General features: G+C 41.3%; 1 protein-coding gene across 5 annotated transcripts in view; it reads left to right on the top strand.

Annotated features, from left to right (window-relative positions):
• The window catches only part of PHTF2 (putative homeodomain transcription factor 2), a 132,335-nt gene extending 127,171 nt beyond the window's left edge, over positions 1-5,164 (top strand). For all 5 annotated transcript variants that reach the window (XM_006117154.5, XM_075926646.2, XM_075926619.2 and 2 more), the window contains one exon: positions 2,891-5,164. In XM_006117154.5, coding sequence (XP_006117216.2) covers positions 2,891-2,911 — 21 coding nt within the window. In that variant the 3' untranslated portion in view covers positions 2,912-5,164. The remainder of the gene's footprint in view (positions 1-2,890) is intronic.
• Positions 5,165-17,294: the final 12,130 nt, after the last annotated feature.

Genomic DNA, 17,294 nt, shown 5'->3' with positions numbered 1-17,294 from the left:
TTGATTTGTTACTGCTAGCTTGTTTGCAGTTCTTGGAATGCTACAGAAAATGTGATTTTTGTCCCATAATATGCACGATGTCACAACATGATGTAAGATCATTTTATCGTACTACAGGTTGGACCTCCCTTGTCCAGCACTGTTGGGACCTGACTGGTCCCATACAAGAGAATTTGCCAGACCAGGGAAGCCTGATGGGGACTATTAAATACAATATGATGAGGACTAATTTAGCTAAAACTACTCGAGAGATCTTAGAATCATCGTGGATAGTTCTCTGAAAATATCCACTCAATGTGCCTCAGCAGTCAAAAAAGCAAACAATGTTATGAATCATTTAAAAAGGGATAGCGAATATCTTATTGCCTCTATATAAAATACCCAGATCTTGAATACTGCATACAGATGTGGTCACCTGATCTCAAAAAAGCTATATTAGTATTGGAAAAGGTTCAGAAAAAGGCAACAAAAATGATTAGGGGTTTGGAGCAGGTCCCATGTGAAGAGAAATTAAAAAGACTGTGATTTTTCAACTTAGAAATGAGGAGACTATGGGAGGGGGGATATGATAGAGGTCTATAAAATCATAACTGGTATGGAACATGAATAAAGAAGTAGGGGTCACCAAATGAAATAAATAGGAAGCAGGTTTAAAACAAACAAAAGGAAGTTTTGCTTCATGCAGTGCACATTCAACTCGCGGAACTCCTTGCCAGAGGATGTTATGATGACGAGCACTTTAACAGGGTTCAAAAAATAACTAGATAAATTCATGGGAGTTAGGTCCATCAATGGCTAGTAGCCAGGATGGCTAAGAATGGTGTCCATAGCTTGTGTTTGTCAGAGGGTGGACACTGATGACAGGAGAGGGATCACATGATGATTGCCTGTTCTGTTTACTCCCCCTCTGGGGAAGTGAGCATTGTCCACTATAAGAAAGGATACTATGCTAGGTGGACCTTTGGTCTGGCCCAGAATTGCCATTCTTACGATCTTATGTCTGCCACTAAGCCCATGCTGCCGGCAGGCTGCCCCAACAGGCACCCTGCCTCCCTCCTCCCCCCTCAACTGTCTGTGTTGCTTGGCCAGCTGCTGACATGTCCCTGAGTGGCACAGGCACTGGCTCCTGCTGCGGAGCTATGGCCCAGCCTCATACTCTCACTCCAGGGGGCTGCTGTGGGGGCTCTGGCCCTGTGTTTCTGAAGGCTGCCAGAAGATTCTGGCCATGCACTGCCTCTGGCTCTGGCTCCAGCCCAGTGTTCACAGGGGCTTCTGTGGGGCTTTGGCCCCATGCTGACATGGACTGGCCAGGGACTCTGGTCCCAGCCTCGTGCTGCTGTGGTGTGCTGTGGTCACTGGTTCCAGCCCTATGCTCCAGGGCTCTGGCCTTGCGCTCCTGGGAATTGTCAGTAGACTCCACGTGGGGATACTGCGGGACTTCCGCCCTGGCCCTGCACTGCCTGCAGCTGACCCTGTTTTCCCCAGTCCCAGCTGTTCTTCTTGCCCTTAAGCTGCTGGGCTCACTGGTCCAAGGGCGACCAGAGAGTGCCAGTTTTTAGAGATACACCTTATATATGTTATATCATCCCATGATAATTTAAGAAATGAAGTACATGAGCTGTTATAGTTTCCAGATTCAGGAGATAGGAGAATATTAGTTAAAAAAGCTTTCAGTAATACCTGTTGAACCTCTCTAGTTTGGCAACAACTGTGGTCTGGCACTGGTCAGGTCCTGAGGGTGCCAGACTAGAGAGGTTCAACCTGTATCAGGTTGCCATTTACAAAATTGTGTTTTCACAAGTAAAGGAATGCCACAATGAGTATTTGCACTTTAGCCCAGGGGTGGGCAATAATTTTCAGTGGGGGCCACTCCAAGATTCTGGTAAGTGGTCAAGGGCTGCACTTCCTTGGAGGGGGCACAGGGTCTGGGATTGCAGATGGGAGCTTGGGATAGAGGACTGGGAGGGAATTTGGATGAAGGAGGGGGTTATGATCTGGGGCAAGAGCTTGGGGTGCAGGGTCCAGGAAGGGTATTACTTCAGGAGAGGAGTCTGGCCTGGGGGAGGAATGTAGGAAGAAGAGGTACAGGGTCTGGGAGGGAGTTGTGACCCGAAAGAAGGCGGGGGACAGAGAGTGCAGAGTTTGGGTGGTGACCTTGGTTAGGGGCTTGAGGTGCAGAGTCATGAAGGGGTATGGGTGCAGGAGAGGATTCTGGCCTGGGGGAAGGGTGTAGGATCTGGTAGGGAGTTGCAATCTGGAGGTGGGAAGAGGGGGTACAGAGGGTTTTTGGTGGTGATCTGAGGCAGGAGGAGGTGGTGGCCTGGGGCAGGAAGTTGGGGGGGGGGGTAACGGGATGGGGTGCCAGAGTCAGGCTCTGGCTGAAAGATGCTTACCTAGGTGGCTCCCAGCTAGGAGCCCTGCAGGAACCTGGGACAGGCTTCATACCTGTGTGCTGGGCTTTCTGCTCCTTGTGGCCCTGCTCCAGCACGGGGAAGGGGGAGTGAGGGAGGAGGCTTTGCAGGATGCTCCTGCCACCAACAAAATTTCTCAGCTCCTATAGGCTGGCAACTGGCCAATGGAAGCTTAGGGGTTTTGCTAGGGGGGCGGGGATGGCATACAAAGTCTCCCGTCCCTCCCCAGTGTGCAGACATTTAGCAGCCCACTGTTTAAAGCAGCTTGAGCTGCTCTATAGTACGGGTGCTAGTAAGGTGGCCATGGACTGGATCCTGTGGCTTGGTGGTCGAGATCTGGACCACTAGCCGCTTCTTGCCCATCTCTGCTTTAGACACAACAGTATGTTTTTTAAAGTAAACAAAGGGATGTAGTGTAACTTTGATGTTTAACTGAAAATTCATGCAAAACTTAATGTTCATTGCTTTCACTTTTTCAGCTCTGGAAGATCAAATCATGACAATACACAAACAGAAGATATAGCACAGGATTCTGATAAAATGCATTGATTTGCTAAACTTCCTCCGAGCAATCACTGAATCTGTGCTTCAGAAGCTCTGGCCTCTTCAAGGATGTAGTTTAGAAAATTGAAGTGTTTACATTTGATTGTCTTGTGCAATCTTTATATTTATTTTATCATCTCACTGTTTTTTATGTTTTAGCTGACATTTGTATTTTATTTTCAAGTATTGGTATGCTCAGTTATTGAAAGGTTTAGAAAACTGATATCCAGCTACTTGAGATCCTGGTAACTGGTTGCACTAAATTACTGTATTGCGAAAACTAACACCAGTGCTAAGCTGTTATATTTCATATTCCATTGATAAAACATATTGGTAGATTTTATAGTATAAATGAGATACTTACAAATAACTTAAAGTACTGACAATACAGTATGACAGGTATTGGAAATATTTTATGTTAACACTAGAACCAAGCTGGTTTCTTACTATTTTTCTCTTGTCATGAGTTCAGGATCTAAACTGATGAAGCTGCAGTTTAAATACCCTTGGATATTAATAAGGTATTACAAAGCAGGTCAACAAGTGCTCTTTGATAACACTTTTATTAGAGCAATAATTGTAAATGGTTAATATACTGTAAGATATTTTGATAAAATTAACTATTGTATTTATTTGAAACACTGGGCTATTTGCACAGATCTGACTGTGCATGCTCAATATGTGCACTTTTTATTGTTACTTTTAATTAGGACCTTTATATATAGTTAAGGGAATATATTATGGTGGACTATGGAACAATATATTATTTTTGCAAGCTAAGTATTTAGACTTCACTTATCAGTGAAAAAGTTAATAGAAGATGGTAACTTATATATACTCAAAAACAGAACAAATATTCTTCCATAGTACCCTATAGTATATGCCATTTATACCACACTTAACTTTAAGAACAATTGTTTAAAGAAAAGTTTGTATGTAATGTAAGTCTCATTTTTTTGACTGGACATACCTACACCTCTTGCAACTATAAAAGTTTGCAAAATCTGTCAGCTAAAGCTAGTTTGCCATGATATTGTAGTTAAAAAATGCTGCTAATGTTAGTATCAAGAAGCTCCTCTTCAGGGCTTTTATTTTAGTTGCCAAGTGTCCATTCTAAGCCCTGATGCTACTTAGGGAGTGTGATTTTGAAGACAGAATTATTCTGGGGTTAACAGTTTAGATTAGTTTAATTGTGACTCATTAATTTCTTAGAATATTAGGGAGTTTTTGAATATGGCAAACCTAGGAATTCATCCCTTCAGAGTTCATTATTTGTGCTTAAACATAGCATCCCACATACAAAACTATTAGGAGGGCCAATATCATGTTTGAGTATCCTTAAGCATTTTACTTTTAGGGGAACACATTTATGATCAGAATTCCAAAAATCATCTGCTTCGGATTGGAAAAGAGTAGAAAATGTATTAGGCTATGTAACACATATGTATACATATGTTTAAAAAATCTGTCATATGTGACACCATACTTACTAATCCTCAGTCATTAAACAGTTGAGGATAATGTGTCTTAAACTTGTGTGGTATAAAAATTTTTATATGTAAAGCAACACAAACAAGCATTTTGTATTTTATTTGCCTATGTACTAGTGTTTAATAATGACCAAAGTGCATTCTGGTTTTGAAAGGAATGTATTACTGGAGCTTTAAGAACATGTTGTACTTAGTTTTTCATGTGATAAATTTGGCTATGTCTGATTTGTTTCTTCTTCCTCTATGTTGTCTGATGTTGGGATTGTTTTTAGGAATTAAGTATATTTTATAAAGTTTTTTTTCCAAAATATGGTACAGACCTACACAGAACTTCATTTTGCACAGAATATATTTTAAGGGGGGTGGGGGAAAAACAGCAAGAACTGTGTAGGGGTAAAAGATGAGGCGGTTTTCACGGCCTGTCACTATAAAATTTATTCCAGAATGGAAATATTTTTGAGAAACTTGAGTTGAATATACTGCTTTTAGTTTAAAAAAAAAAAAACGGTTTGGGTTGAAGATGTAAACTAGTTTCTGACTACATATACCTACCTCAGCAACTAGCAGTATGCTGGATTGTTACACGAACAGTGGGAGCATGGGAAGAATACAATGAGAGTTTGTAAAAGGAAGCAAAGGGTACTTCACTGTAAATCCAGACACATGTAAATTGCTGTCATTAGGTATATCAATAATTCAAGAAAATAAAATGAGAGAAATGGTCTACATCCCTTAATATGGAAAAGCTAGTACAAATATAGAGGTAATTAGAAATATGGCAGATCTTGTGTGTTAACTGTTGTTTTTTGCCATGTTTTGTAACTGAAAGTATAATGAGGCTTGGAATAAAGCATTCTGTGGCTGATGGTATAAAACTGTCCAATGATCTGTGTCTCTTGTAACTGTTTGTTTGCGGCCCATGGGGTGGTTTGAGCAGGGCTCACTCACAGGTGGGGTCCTTTGAATATGACCTCCACTGGGAAAACGCTCCACAACGAGAGCACTGAAAGATGCAAGTGCACAGTCTGGCTGGAACAGACAGTTACAGAGTGTTGGTGTTTCTAGCAACATAGTTTTTGTTCATACATAGTGGCTTATTTTACCAACAAAGAACTTCATGATTGAAAATGTAGATTCCAGGCATAGGAATCTTACCTCTTATTTGATTCATTTCACTAATGAGCGGCATAAGGCAGCACTGAGCACCCACAACCTTAATTTTTCTTTGAGTTATTTGCCAATGTGGATTCTACTTTATGTGCACTTACGTGTGTGAGATGAGATTCATTGGGTCAGCAGTGTCCATTGGGACTGCACCTTCCTCTTACCCAAGGACATAAGACACAGAGCAGGGTCAGCTTCTAGTCTTTCTTCTGACCTCCCATGACTGCAGGACAGAATTCAGGCAGCCTATGCCTCTTCCCCCACAATCCAATTTCTAGAATTAAAGGTTTTTTGCTTTATTAACTACTCTCTCCGCTGGCTTAAAACCAAAACCCAATCTTAGAGCTTGGTCAAATTTTGGAATTTCCATTCCACTGGAAATTCAGATATTTCAAAATTTCCTTTTATCCCAAATCAGAATGAAAAATTTCCCACAAAGCTAAATCCCCAAAATTTTCATTTTGGAAATATTGAAAGGCCCTTTTCAAAACATTTTATATCGATATGGTTGAAATATTATATTTTGACTTTTCATGTTGATTTTTATTACACGCAATATAATGTAATAGATGTGTAACGTATGTGTCAAAATGATATATAGTCAAAACAATCTAGTTCAAACTTGTTAAAAAGAAGCACTTTGATTTTTTTCATTAAAAATGAATTAGATCAGTAATTTCCTGTGAAATATTTCAAGTTAATCAAATCAACATTTTCTGATAAGAAAATTGTGCTCTTGGAAAATGTTGAGCCAGTTACATGAAAAACAATTTTAATATCAACACAGATGTTTACAAAATGAAAATACTCAGGCTTTAAATCTTTTTTCTTTTTTGTGAAACCTCCATATACCTTCATGACAAGTACTCTCTGTGCCTTTTGATCAGGAATAAGGACAGATTCTGGATTGCTGTTCTATTGGCTGCTTATTTTCTAAAGTGTATGCAGAAGGCAAGAAATGTGCAATAGAAGTATTATTAGTGAGCTTTATAAGGACTATTCTGTATAAGCACTATTCTTCATACTTTCGCAGTGCCCTACAGAGCTGTAACTACCCCATGGGTTTTTCCTCCACTAAACTAATCCCAGTTGTTAGCAACTCAGACTTGAAGGGCAAAAAGTTCTTCTTGATCCAGACTCTCTCTCTGTCTCAGAGGAGTAGGAGCAGGAACATCGCTCTGAGCAGATGAAGCACATTCCCTCCAGAGTGGTCATAGTTCTATCGTGTATCATGCTCCCCAGCTGAATGCCATTTATCAGCCTAAATTGGGTTTCACTGATGTCCCATGCGCCACACATGGCATCGTGCATTATTGGTACAAAATTTCTCATTAATACTTGGATTATCATGTGTCAAGGAGTCCCAGTGATAAACTAGAACTCTGTTGTGCTAGGTATTGTAGACATACAGAACAAAAGTTGGTTCCTGAAACAAAGCACTTAGATTCTAACTATAAGAAAAGACAACAGATGGAAACACGCAGTGATGGGAAAGTACAAGGAAACAGTACAACAGTATTGATCAGAATAATAGGCCATGGTCTCAGCACACCAGCAGCCTAATTAAGGTTTTTGTAGGCATCACAGCAAGGGAGATTTTGAAAGAAGATAATGAATTTGTTGTGGGGAGCTTCTCGCAAGCATGAGGGCTAGTGGGGGAGAAAGCTAAATTTCAAAATAAGCACTTTGTGCATGTGAGCAATGGAGTCTGACATCAGGGGCCAAATAGAAACATAAGTGAACTTTCCTTTACTGAGTAAGAGATAAGGGAGGGTAAGAGTAAATCTAGAAGGGCCTTGAAAATGAATATATGTCATGTTTGAAGCTATAAAGAGGGAGCAAGTGAAGTGATGCAAACAAGGGTGACATGTTCAAAGTGAAAGGCTAGGAAAATGATCTTTGCAGCAGTATTTTGCATGGATATTATCAGTGTGGCAAAATTACATTTATCTAGACCAAAGTGAAGGATATTGCAGTAATTGAGATGTGAGGTGAGAGCCTGGATGAGAGTGATCTGAGTGGATGAATAGGAAATGCTCTATCTTAAGAGATGTGAAAAATCTGAAAGACTTTAGATGTAGACTAGGTGTGAGGCTGTAGATGGGGATCTGAATCAAAGATGGCACCTTTCTTATGGACTTGAGTGAGAGGTAGAAGCGGTGGTGTCCACAGGGATTGAGAGAGGAGATAAATAGGAAGAGCTGGGAAGAGAGGGAAGGAAGGTTAGAAGCTCTGTTTTAACTATGTTGAGCTTAAATTCATGGGAAGACATTCACAGGATATCATCAGGGAGACAAGCTGAGAAGGTAGTTTGTACAGAAGGAGATAGGAGACGCTACTCTCACAAGTTTCCCTGTGCAGTATAAAATTCTAGCTCAAATGTGATCACTTAAGGATCAATCTTGCAGATGATTTTCTGCTGATGGTGATTCTGCAGGATCAATGTCTGCCTCTGATCAAAAAAATCAAGAAATATTAAATACTTCATTTCAGAGAATGTTTGAGACCATGACTACAAGATTAATACAAGCCATTCCATTAACATTGAAGGCCCTGAGTAAAACAGAGTAGGCACACTTCATTATCTTAATAGCGCTAGTGTAGGCCAGATAGTTTTGGTATTCTCATCTTCTGTTTCTAAAAGGCCAGATTTTTATCTCAGGCTATGTCTACACTACACTGCTCTTCTGGAAAAAGCCATGCAAATTGCAAACAGCAATTTATGTGGCTTCTTCCACTTCTTTTTTCGGAAGGCTTTTCTGACATTTGGTCCATCTACACTACTTTTTTGGAACATCCCTTCTTCATAAAATGAGGTTTACAGGGATGCTGAAAAAGCACGTCTGCTCTTCCAAAGAATTGTGGAGGAGCAGACACTTTCCCTGGATGCAGTAGAGGTTTTCTGGGAGACCTCCAGTATCCCAGAAAAACTCAGTGTTGACATAGCCTCAATAACATCAGGGAAAATTCAGAGCATAATTATGGAAGTTAATAGAAAAGATAAAATAAAAATATTTGAATTGTTTGATACTTTTTTGGAATAGTCTGACAAATTGTCATTTTAAACCTTTGGATCCAGATTCGTGAAGGCATTTAGATGTCTAACTCCTAGGAGCCTAAATACCTTTACATATCTGCCCCTTTGTGTCATATGTAACCTTATTTATATTGGATTAACATAATTATAAGTGAGATTACCATGTGATCCTATTTCATTAAAAAACAATTCATTGAAATGCTTCCCAAACCCCCACAACCCTAGAAATGGGTATTTTGACTTGCCTGTCTCTATCTGCAAAAAATGTAAATGATTTTAACCAGTCTTTCATTTGAGTTGATCATTTGTCAAGTTTCAGCCAGATGCAGTTTGTAATTGCTGAAAATTGGTTTTAAATTGGAAAACCCATGATCTCTGCTATAGCTGTAGTGTTAGCAATGCTAAATCTCACACTATCAATATCTGGGGATCCTTCAGGGAAAGCAATCACATACTGGATTTTCTCTTACATTCCAAGCTTTGGACAAGTTTGAAACTGCTGCAGAGCACTTTTCAGAACAGATCCCTTCCCTTCATTGACTAATAAAAATACTATCAAATTTTGATTAAAGACTCTTCTTCCATTATAAACTATCAATTTGTTAGCATGATAAAGGAGATTAATACAAGTAGGCTGCGTCTAGACTGGCAAGATTTTCCGCAAAAGCAGTAGCTTTTGCGGAAAAACTTGCCAGCTTTCTACACTGGCCGCTTGAATTTCCGCAAGAACACTGGCTTCCTACTGTCTGAAATCAGTGCTTCTTGCGGAAATACTATGCTGCTCTCCTTTGGGCAAAAGTCCTTTTGCGCAAAGCTTTTGCACAAAAGGGCCAGTATAGACAGCTCAGATTTGTTTTGCGCAAAAAAGCCCCGATCGCAAAAATGGTGATCGGGGCTTTTTTGCGCAAAAGCGCGTCTAGATTGGCACAGACACTTTTCCGCAAAAAGTGCTTTTGCGGAAAAAGCATCCGTGCCAATCTAGACACTCTTTTCTGCAAATACTTTTAACGGAAAACTTTTCCGTTAAAAGCATTTGCGGAAAATCATGCTAGTGTAGACGTAGCTGTAGAGCTTTTTTTTTTTTTTTTTTTTTTTTACAGAAATGATTTAGTTTTTTTTTTTTTTTTTTTTTTAAATGAAGTGCATGCTTACTCATAGGATCTGCTCATAAACAAGGACTGGTCTGTTCCCTTGGTGAAGCTTATTTGACCTACATTTTTTTATTTAGAAGGGATAAATGTAATCCCCTGTGCTGCCCTTTTTGTTTGTTCAGTCTTTAGAAATTATTTACAAGCATCTCCGAAGTGAGCTTAATCTTTCTGGTAATGAAAGTTAGTTTTATCAAGGATTAGCTGCTTCCCAACCACATAAAAATCCAAAACGAAGCCACTGGAGGTATAGTAGCAATTAAATGAATATCTTGGGTTTTTTTATTATGTAAGAACTGAATGGAGTGCAAGCTGCTTCACTATTTGACAAATGCAATTAATTTGACTAAATCTAAATGGTTGCTTGTCATTCACACACACAATATAAATCACAAGTTAAATATCAACATTTAAAACATTTAGATCCAGATATTTTAAAAGGTCTGCATTTATTTTTTGATTAAGTCAAAAGATCTCTGCAACAGTGCTAGTCAGAGCAGAAGTTGGGTGTCTAGGAGATGAGAGTGCTAGCATTTTAAATGATAGAAACTCTGCCTTTCTCTTTTTTTGAACTAGCCTGAAGAGTTGTCAGGTGACTTGTGTGTGTGTGTGTCCTGTCAGTGTGTTGGCCACCTCCATGCAGATAGCTGGCTTAGCAAATCTGGGTAGCATTACTCACTGTTATGTGCTGAAGGCTGGAGTGTTGTTCCATTAGTAATGCTGTTCAGGTTGCCTAGTGTTTCTGTCCTTGGGGCAGGGAAGGCAGCCTGCTCATTTGACAGACTTTGATGTTACTCATAAAGGCCACAGGCAAGGTTCAGTGACAAAGGCAATTAGCCACGTTTATTGCCATCAAGACACAAGCCAAGTGCCCTGGCTCCATGCTTACAGGTATATGAGCACATGACCTCCCTGTGACAAGGAGTGTCTCAGCAGCAGGAAATTCTTCTCTCCCTTTGCTGAACAAAGTATTAAGGCTAAGTACCCTGATATGCATAGGCTAAACCAGACAACTAAAATGCACAACTTACATACCACCTTCATATTTCATGACATCGACTTGTTCCTGGTAATTTGAACAAAACATCTGTATCCATTATTTGGGATACAGCGATACTAGCAGAAATACATTTGTGCAGCTATCTGGTGCCTAGTACAGGAGCAACAGCTTTGCCAACTTCACCTACTGAACAGTGAACATGTAAACAGCTACTTTAATACATGCCCTATCTTCGGTTCAGGACTCTAAACCAGTCCCAGTGCTCCAGGCTCTTTCTTTCTCTGCTACGTAAGTCACCTGGGGCCATTGCACATAGCCACAAGCATGATCGTGTAACCAGTTAGAACCACAGTAATCTTAACTGGTCACAAGAAAAAATGTTTTGGATTTTCAGCACAGTTCTTCTGCCATCATGAAGGTTTTTGCATTCACATCTTGTACTTTGCCTATGGTTTTTTTTTTAATGCACTCAAGGCCGCTAAGGTTAAGTGCCTCTGCAATAGCTCCCTGAGGATACATCTACGCAGCAGGGCTAAAGTCAAATTAAGCTGCACAACTACAGCTACATCAATTGTGTATCTTAAGTCGAAATAGCTTAACTCGGCATTAGGCTCTGACTACACATCAGGAAATCGAAGGAAGAGCACACTCCCTTCAAGTTCCCGTACTGCTCATGAAATGAGGGGAACTATGAATTGGATAATACTGCTCTGTAGATGTATTCTGAGTAGCTTTTTAGGATTACTCCCTTCCACCTAGGTTTATATGATTTTATTCTGCTGATTCCATAATCCTGAAACAGGGATTACAACATCTTAGTTCCATTGTGGAAACTTACTTTTCAGTACAGTTGCTACATTCTTCAGCTTCTGAAACTTGCTGCTTAACATCCTGGAAATGTAATGGGGTAGAAATGGTACTAAGTACTTGAAGCTAGTAGGCATATAAGATCTTTGCCTTTGCTCATCCATGAGACAGTGTAGCTGTCTGGACTATCAGTGACTGATTGAAACACCTGTAGTTGAGCAAACCTGCTTTTGAGTCTCAGTGTTCAGCATTAAGCTGGCAGCAGCCTGACATCAAGAAAAAAAATATGAAGCGCTGTTGTCATGGGGAACAAGGTAGTTGCTACTGCACCCAGGAGATTGGCCAGCGAATCAGTCTACTACTTCTTGACAGAGCTTTTTGGTGTGGAGAACACAACAGTGAAAGATGGGTTCATTGCAATAAAGCAAGTCCAACTGGCCTATGTGATCAAGAGCACAATATTATTTGGAGCCACAGTTCTATAATTAGAAATCAAACTCTCCTATGATTATGTAAGCTGTGGCAGACTGATGTAAACATTGAGATGAGGTCACAAGAAAAGCGTAGTGAACTAGGAAGAAAAAGACAGCAAAGCTAATGATTTACTTTGCAGAAACATTGATATCACCAAGAGCCTGTGAAGAAAGAATTGGAGTGAAATTCTGGCTTCACTAAGCTTCGTGGCAAAACTCCCATGGGCCTCAGTGGGTCCAGGTTTACACCCCTGGAGTTACAATCTAACACACACAGGGTACGTCTAGACTACAGGCTTCTGTCGACAGAAGTTTTGTCGACAGATACTGTCGATAAAACTTCTGTCGACAAAGAGCGTCTAGACTATATTGAGTTCTGTCGACAAAGCAAGCTGCTTTGTCGACATGGTAGTGTGGACGCAAAGGACAGTTTACATGCAATAACACCTTCTGTCGACAGAAACTCTGTCGACAGAAGGTGTTATGCCTGGTAAAATGAGGTTTACCAGCGTCGACAAAACTGCTGAGTTCTGTCGACGTTATGTCGACAGAACTCAGTGGTAGTGTGGACGCAGGTATAGTTTTGTTGACAAAAGTCCACTTTTGTCGACAAAACCCTGTAGTCTAGACGCACCCCCAGAGAGATCCTGCCTTTTCCAAAACAAAGCAGTCACATTCAGTATGGTTATAATGTGACTATCTAGTTATGCTTGGAATAACCCAGTTTATTGGTGAGGTCATGTCAACTTCTATTGTCCTAAGGCAACTGTAATTGAACATTTCTAATTTTGAAAACTAAGTCCTATAACTTCATTTGTAGCATATCCCTCCAAAACTAATGTAACACACAGAACTAATCACTTTGAATTGCACTGTTTATGTTATTTTAAAGACCTATGGTGCAGCAGAACTATAAAGTAAACCAGGAGATATGCAGACCATAAATCAATAAAGTCAATCTGACAATCTCCTGATATACTCCTTATCTGATTCAATTATTACTTGAGCAATCACTTCCAGACTCTTAGGATGTGAGTATGAGTAAGACTGAAAGAGATGTTTATTCAGCGCATTGCTGATGGCTGTTTTGCTAGAAGCTGGGAATGGGTGACAAGAGATGGATCACTTGATGATTGCCTGTTCTAGTCATTCCCTTTGGGGCACCCTGCATTGGCCACTGTCAGAAGACAGAATACTTGCCTTGATTGACCTTTGGTCTGACCCAGTCTGTTCATTTTTACGTTCTGCAGATCATACTCAGAGCAGGCTGGTATGGTGTTAGATCTTTGTGGAAACCCCATTCCTTCCTTAAATCTAGTCTCAAACCTATTTAAATTTTAGTTGTCTTAAGAAACAAAATAAAAAAGAAATTAAGCTAAAAGAGACTGAGATGTTATTGATTTTTTTTTCAAATTTTTGACACTTTACTTGTAACTATATTTTACATTTATATGGGATCTTTCAGAGTGAAGGGACTTTAGCAGGGTCACTTCATAGCACCTTATACTACCACTTACAAGACTGAAGAAAATATACTATTTGCAAGTGACATTGCAGGGTTGAGACAGAGTTTTGTTTAGTCAGCTGGAAATTCAGCGAGTTAGCAACGATTCTGGGGGCAATCAGTTCTGATTCCCTGCACTCAAAATACAAAAATATACACTGGTTCATAAAACTATCACAACATGAGCAAACAAGGTGGAGAAGTGGCAGCCAGATTTTGTTCTGCACGTGTGTACATTTGCCTTATTTTGTTTATTTGGGTCAGTCAGTTTATGCTTAAAATGCTAGTCTATACCAAAGAGCGGTATGCGCTGCTGACCTGTTATTTAGCAGTTGAATTGTAAAGCAGTAGCTCCCAAAGACTTCTTTCAGTATCAGCACCATTGTGTTAGGTGCTGTACAGGCACATAGACACAGTCCTCTACCATAAGTATTTACAACCTAATTTAAGATAGGGTGCAATGAAGGCAGCAAGCAACTGGAAGAATGGCAGCGAAAGATAACAATAAGAAGACTATGTAGCTCTATAGCAGTGATCACCAACCAGTAGATCGGGATCTACTGGTAGATCTTGGAGCCTCTGACAGGTGATTTTGACTGCTGTGCATCTCCTACCCTTTGCCTTGGAGCTGTTCCCCTTTCCCACCTTGTATTCTATCTCCACAGAATGGGGCTGGGGGGGCACAACAGGACTTGAGATGGAATTTGCTGGCTGCTTTTGAGAGTGATGCAGGGCCAGGGCAGGGGTTGAACCTGCCTTAGCCCCATTGCACACAAGAGCCACCCATGGTAAGCAGTGTCCAGCTCGAGCCTGAATCCCTGTCCTAGTCATATACCCAAGTCCCTGTCCTAGCCCTGAGCCCCCCTAGACCCAACCTCCCTTACAGAGCCTGAACCCCCTCTCCTACAGCCCAACTCCTGCCACAGGCTCAACTCAGAGCCCTTCTCACACTCTAAAGCCCTTAGCCCAAAACCAAAGACTGCGCCCCAACCCTCTGCCCCTGCCTGATGAAAGGGAGGAAGGATGGAATGAGCAGGGGTGGGGCCTTGGAGAAGGGGCACGAAGAAGGTGGGGCAAAGGTATTTGGGGTTGAGGTAGATCCTGGATTGCACTTACATTTGGAAAGTGATCTCATACTTTAAAAGGTTGGAGACCACTGCTCTATGGTTTAGCTAGACACTCAATTTCATGGCTCCAAATCATTTAAAAAACTTTTATAACAATGTCAACAAGTCACCATAAGCTAGGCACCTGCAGCGGGCAAATTAGTGTAAGCATCACAAGAGCACGATGCTCCAAAGGCAGAATCTTTCTAGATTCATACACTTAGCTGAAAAGCAGAAAAATGGACATTTGAGGTCGGTAATATTGGGGTAAGAAGGAGGGTGTGATGGGGTGACAATCAAAAAACAAGACATTAAGGAGGAAAAAACCTGAAAGTTATGGGATTAGGGTAAGAGAGAAGTTTAAAGATGGCATCTGGGTTATGGGGTCTGTGCAAAGGAAATGGTGTGCTGGTCAAAAATGATGGAAAATGTGGCAAAAGATGGGATGACATGATCAAGAGTGCAGACTGGCTATCTCACAGGAGGTGAGATGTTAGAGACAAACCAAAACGTGGGATTGCATAGAAGGAAACAGGTCAGCAGCAGAGAGGTAGATGAGTGAGCCATTCCCATAGAAACAGTGGCTGAAGCAGCAGGAACAGATGAAGTCCTCTAATGAGAAGGTGTGGAAAGAAAATAGAAGGCCAATGATTGGGTGCTATGGAAAATTTTGAAAGGAGAAGGCTGACTACTCAAAGAGCCCACCTAACAGGTAAAAGGAGAATCTGTAGATGACAGCTACAGAACTCAAAGAAAAACAAAATGTTGAATAAGAGAATATGACCACTGTGCTAAAAGCAAGAGAGAGATTGAGGAGGATGTGGCTGGAATAGGGGTTCTGAAGTTTAGCCACAAATGGTTATTGAGTTAGTGTTGTGTCAGTGGAGCGGATAGAGCAGAAGCCAGTCAGGCTGGTATTTTAGGAGAGAAACTTCAAGCAATAGCTGTGAGCAGCACACTCCTCATTTAGAAGAAGGGAGAGGAGTTGATAGGTGGAGAGGTGGGTATGGTTTTCTGAGAAGTGAAAAGATGACAGGAGAGTGAGAGATTAAAGACGCAAGTATGAACGAGGACAAGAGAAGTCATGAGTCAGAAAGGGAGGAGGCATTGGGATTTGGGGCAGAGAGGGGAATTAGAGAAAGCGAAGGAGAAGAAAAGGAAGGTGCTGGGATTGAGGACAGTCTCTTATTTTGATGTGGTAGGGGAGGAACAGTTTTTATAATTCTGGTTAATATCTGAAGCATATGGCTTGATTTTTTTTTCTGGTGGTACATTTCAGTGTGCTCATGCAGTGCACTATAACAGTGGTCCCCAACACAGTGCCCGCGGGCACCATGGCGCCCGCCGGGGCATTTGTGCATGCCTGCCGATAACCTGGGACGGCTCTACCCCCGGGGCGCTGCGCACTGGAGGGCCGGCCCCAGGCGCGCGACACGCACCGGCGCCTGGTGTGCGGCGCTCAGGCGGCCCCAGCCCCGGGGCACATGCGGGCGCACGGTGCTGGTGCTGGCCCCAGGCACATGGCTCGGGCGCCGGCCCTGGGCCAACAGCATAAGGCGCTTGGGTGGCCCCGATCCCAGCCCTGGGCACATGCCGGTGCCAGGTGCAAGGGCATCCCCGCCCCTGGCATGCCCCAGGAAGTGCAGCCCCGCCCCCGGGTGCCCGGCACATGAGTGGCCCCACCCCCGGGCGCCCGGCGCGTGAGTGGCCCACCCCCGGGCACCCGGCATGAGTGGCCCCGCCCCCAGGTGCCCGGGAGCCTCTAAAGGTTGGGGACCACTGCACTATAACATGGTAAATTACTTGATCATACAAATTCAGTGACTTGTGTTTGTGCATTCAACAGACCAAACAAATTATAAGAGATCTTATCATTCTAAACTGGAAAACATGACAATCATTTCACATTGTCTAGACTCTGCATCGTTGTCATTTTTACCTATTTTTGAAATTATGACATTCATTTCCTTTAACTTATTTTCTGCCAAGCCCATCTGCAAGTTAGGTTTAGACAAGATAGCTTTTCATATTCATGATGTTAGTCACTGTGAACACATTCTGAGCAAATACTTTTGATGTGCCCATCAATTTCAGTCATACTAAATTAATTTCTTTCCGGCAGTTAGATGAAAGCTGTTTTTGACTTATCTACTGCAGATATTGTGAATCAAATCGAAAAATCCAAAAGAAGATATTTTATAATACTAATTAAGCTCCTTATTCATCCTCAAAGGCCATATTACTGAGCAGATAGGATAAAGAAAAGTCAGTAAATTTTTTAGCAGAAGTTATTAAAGAATTGTATTACAACAATAATAAACACACATTCTAAGGCAAATTCTTTATTACATACTCATTTGGGATTTTGGGGAAATACTTTTTTTTAAGGTTTCAGTTTTCATAAGATTTTAAATTATTTTTGACATGTTTGATAATATTGTATATATTAGTGATTTGCCTGTCTGTAAGCAAAGGAATGTGTCTAGATAATGTAGAAACCTCCAAACACAAGGAAAAGGCTGACAGACAAACTTCAGATAAAATCACCAAATTCCCTGTGCTTCAATAACTACAGGGAATAGTCTGCGTCATCTAAAAGCGGTAATTGAGA

Source organism: Pelodiscus sinensis, chromosome 1 (genome assembly GCF_052426305.1).
Source record: "Pelodiscus sinensis isolate ZL-2025 chromosome 1, ASM5242630v1, whole genome shotgun sequence".
Classification (NCBI taxonomy): Eukaryota; Metazoa; Chordata; order Testudines; family Trionychidae; genus Pelodiscus; species Pelodiscus sinensis.
The sequence above is the reverse complement of the archived record's forward strand: the minus strand, read 5'-3'. Positions and strand labels throughout refer to the sequence as shown.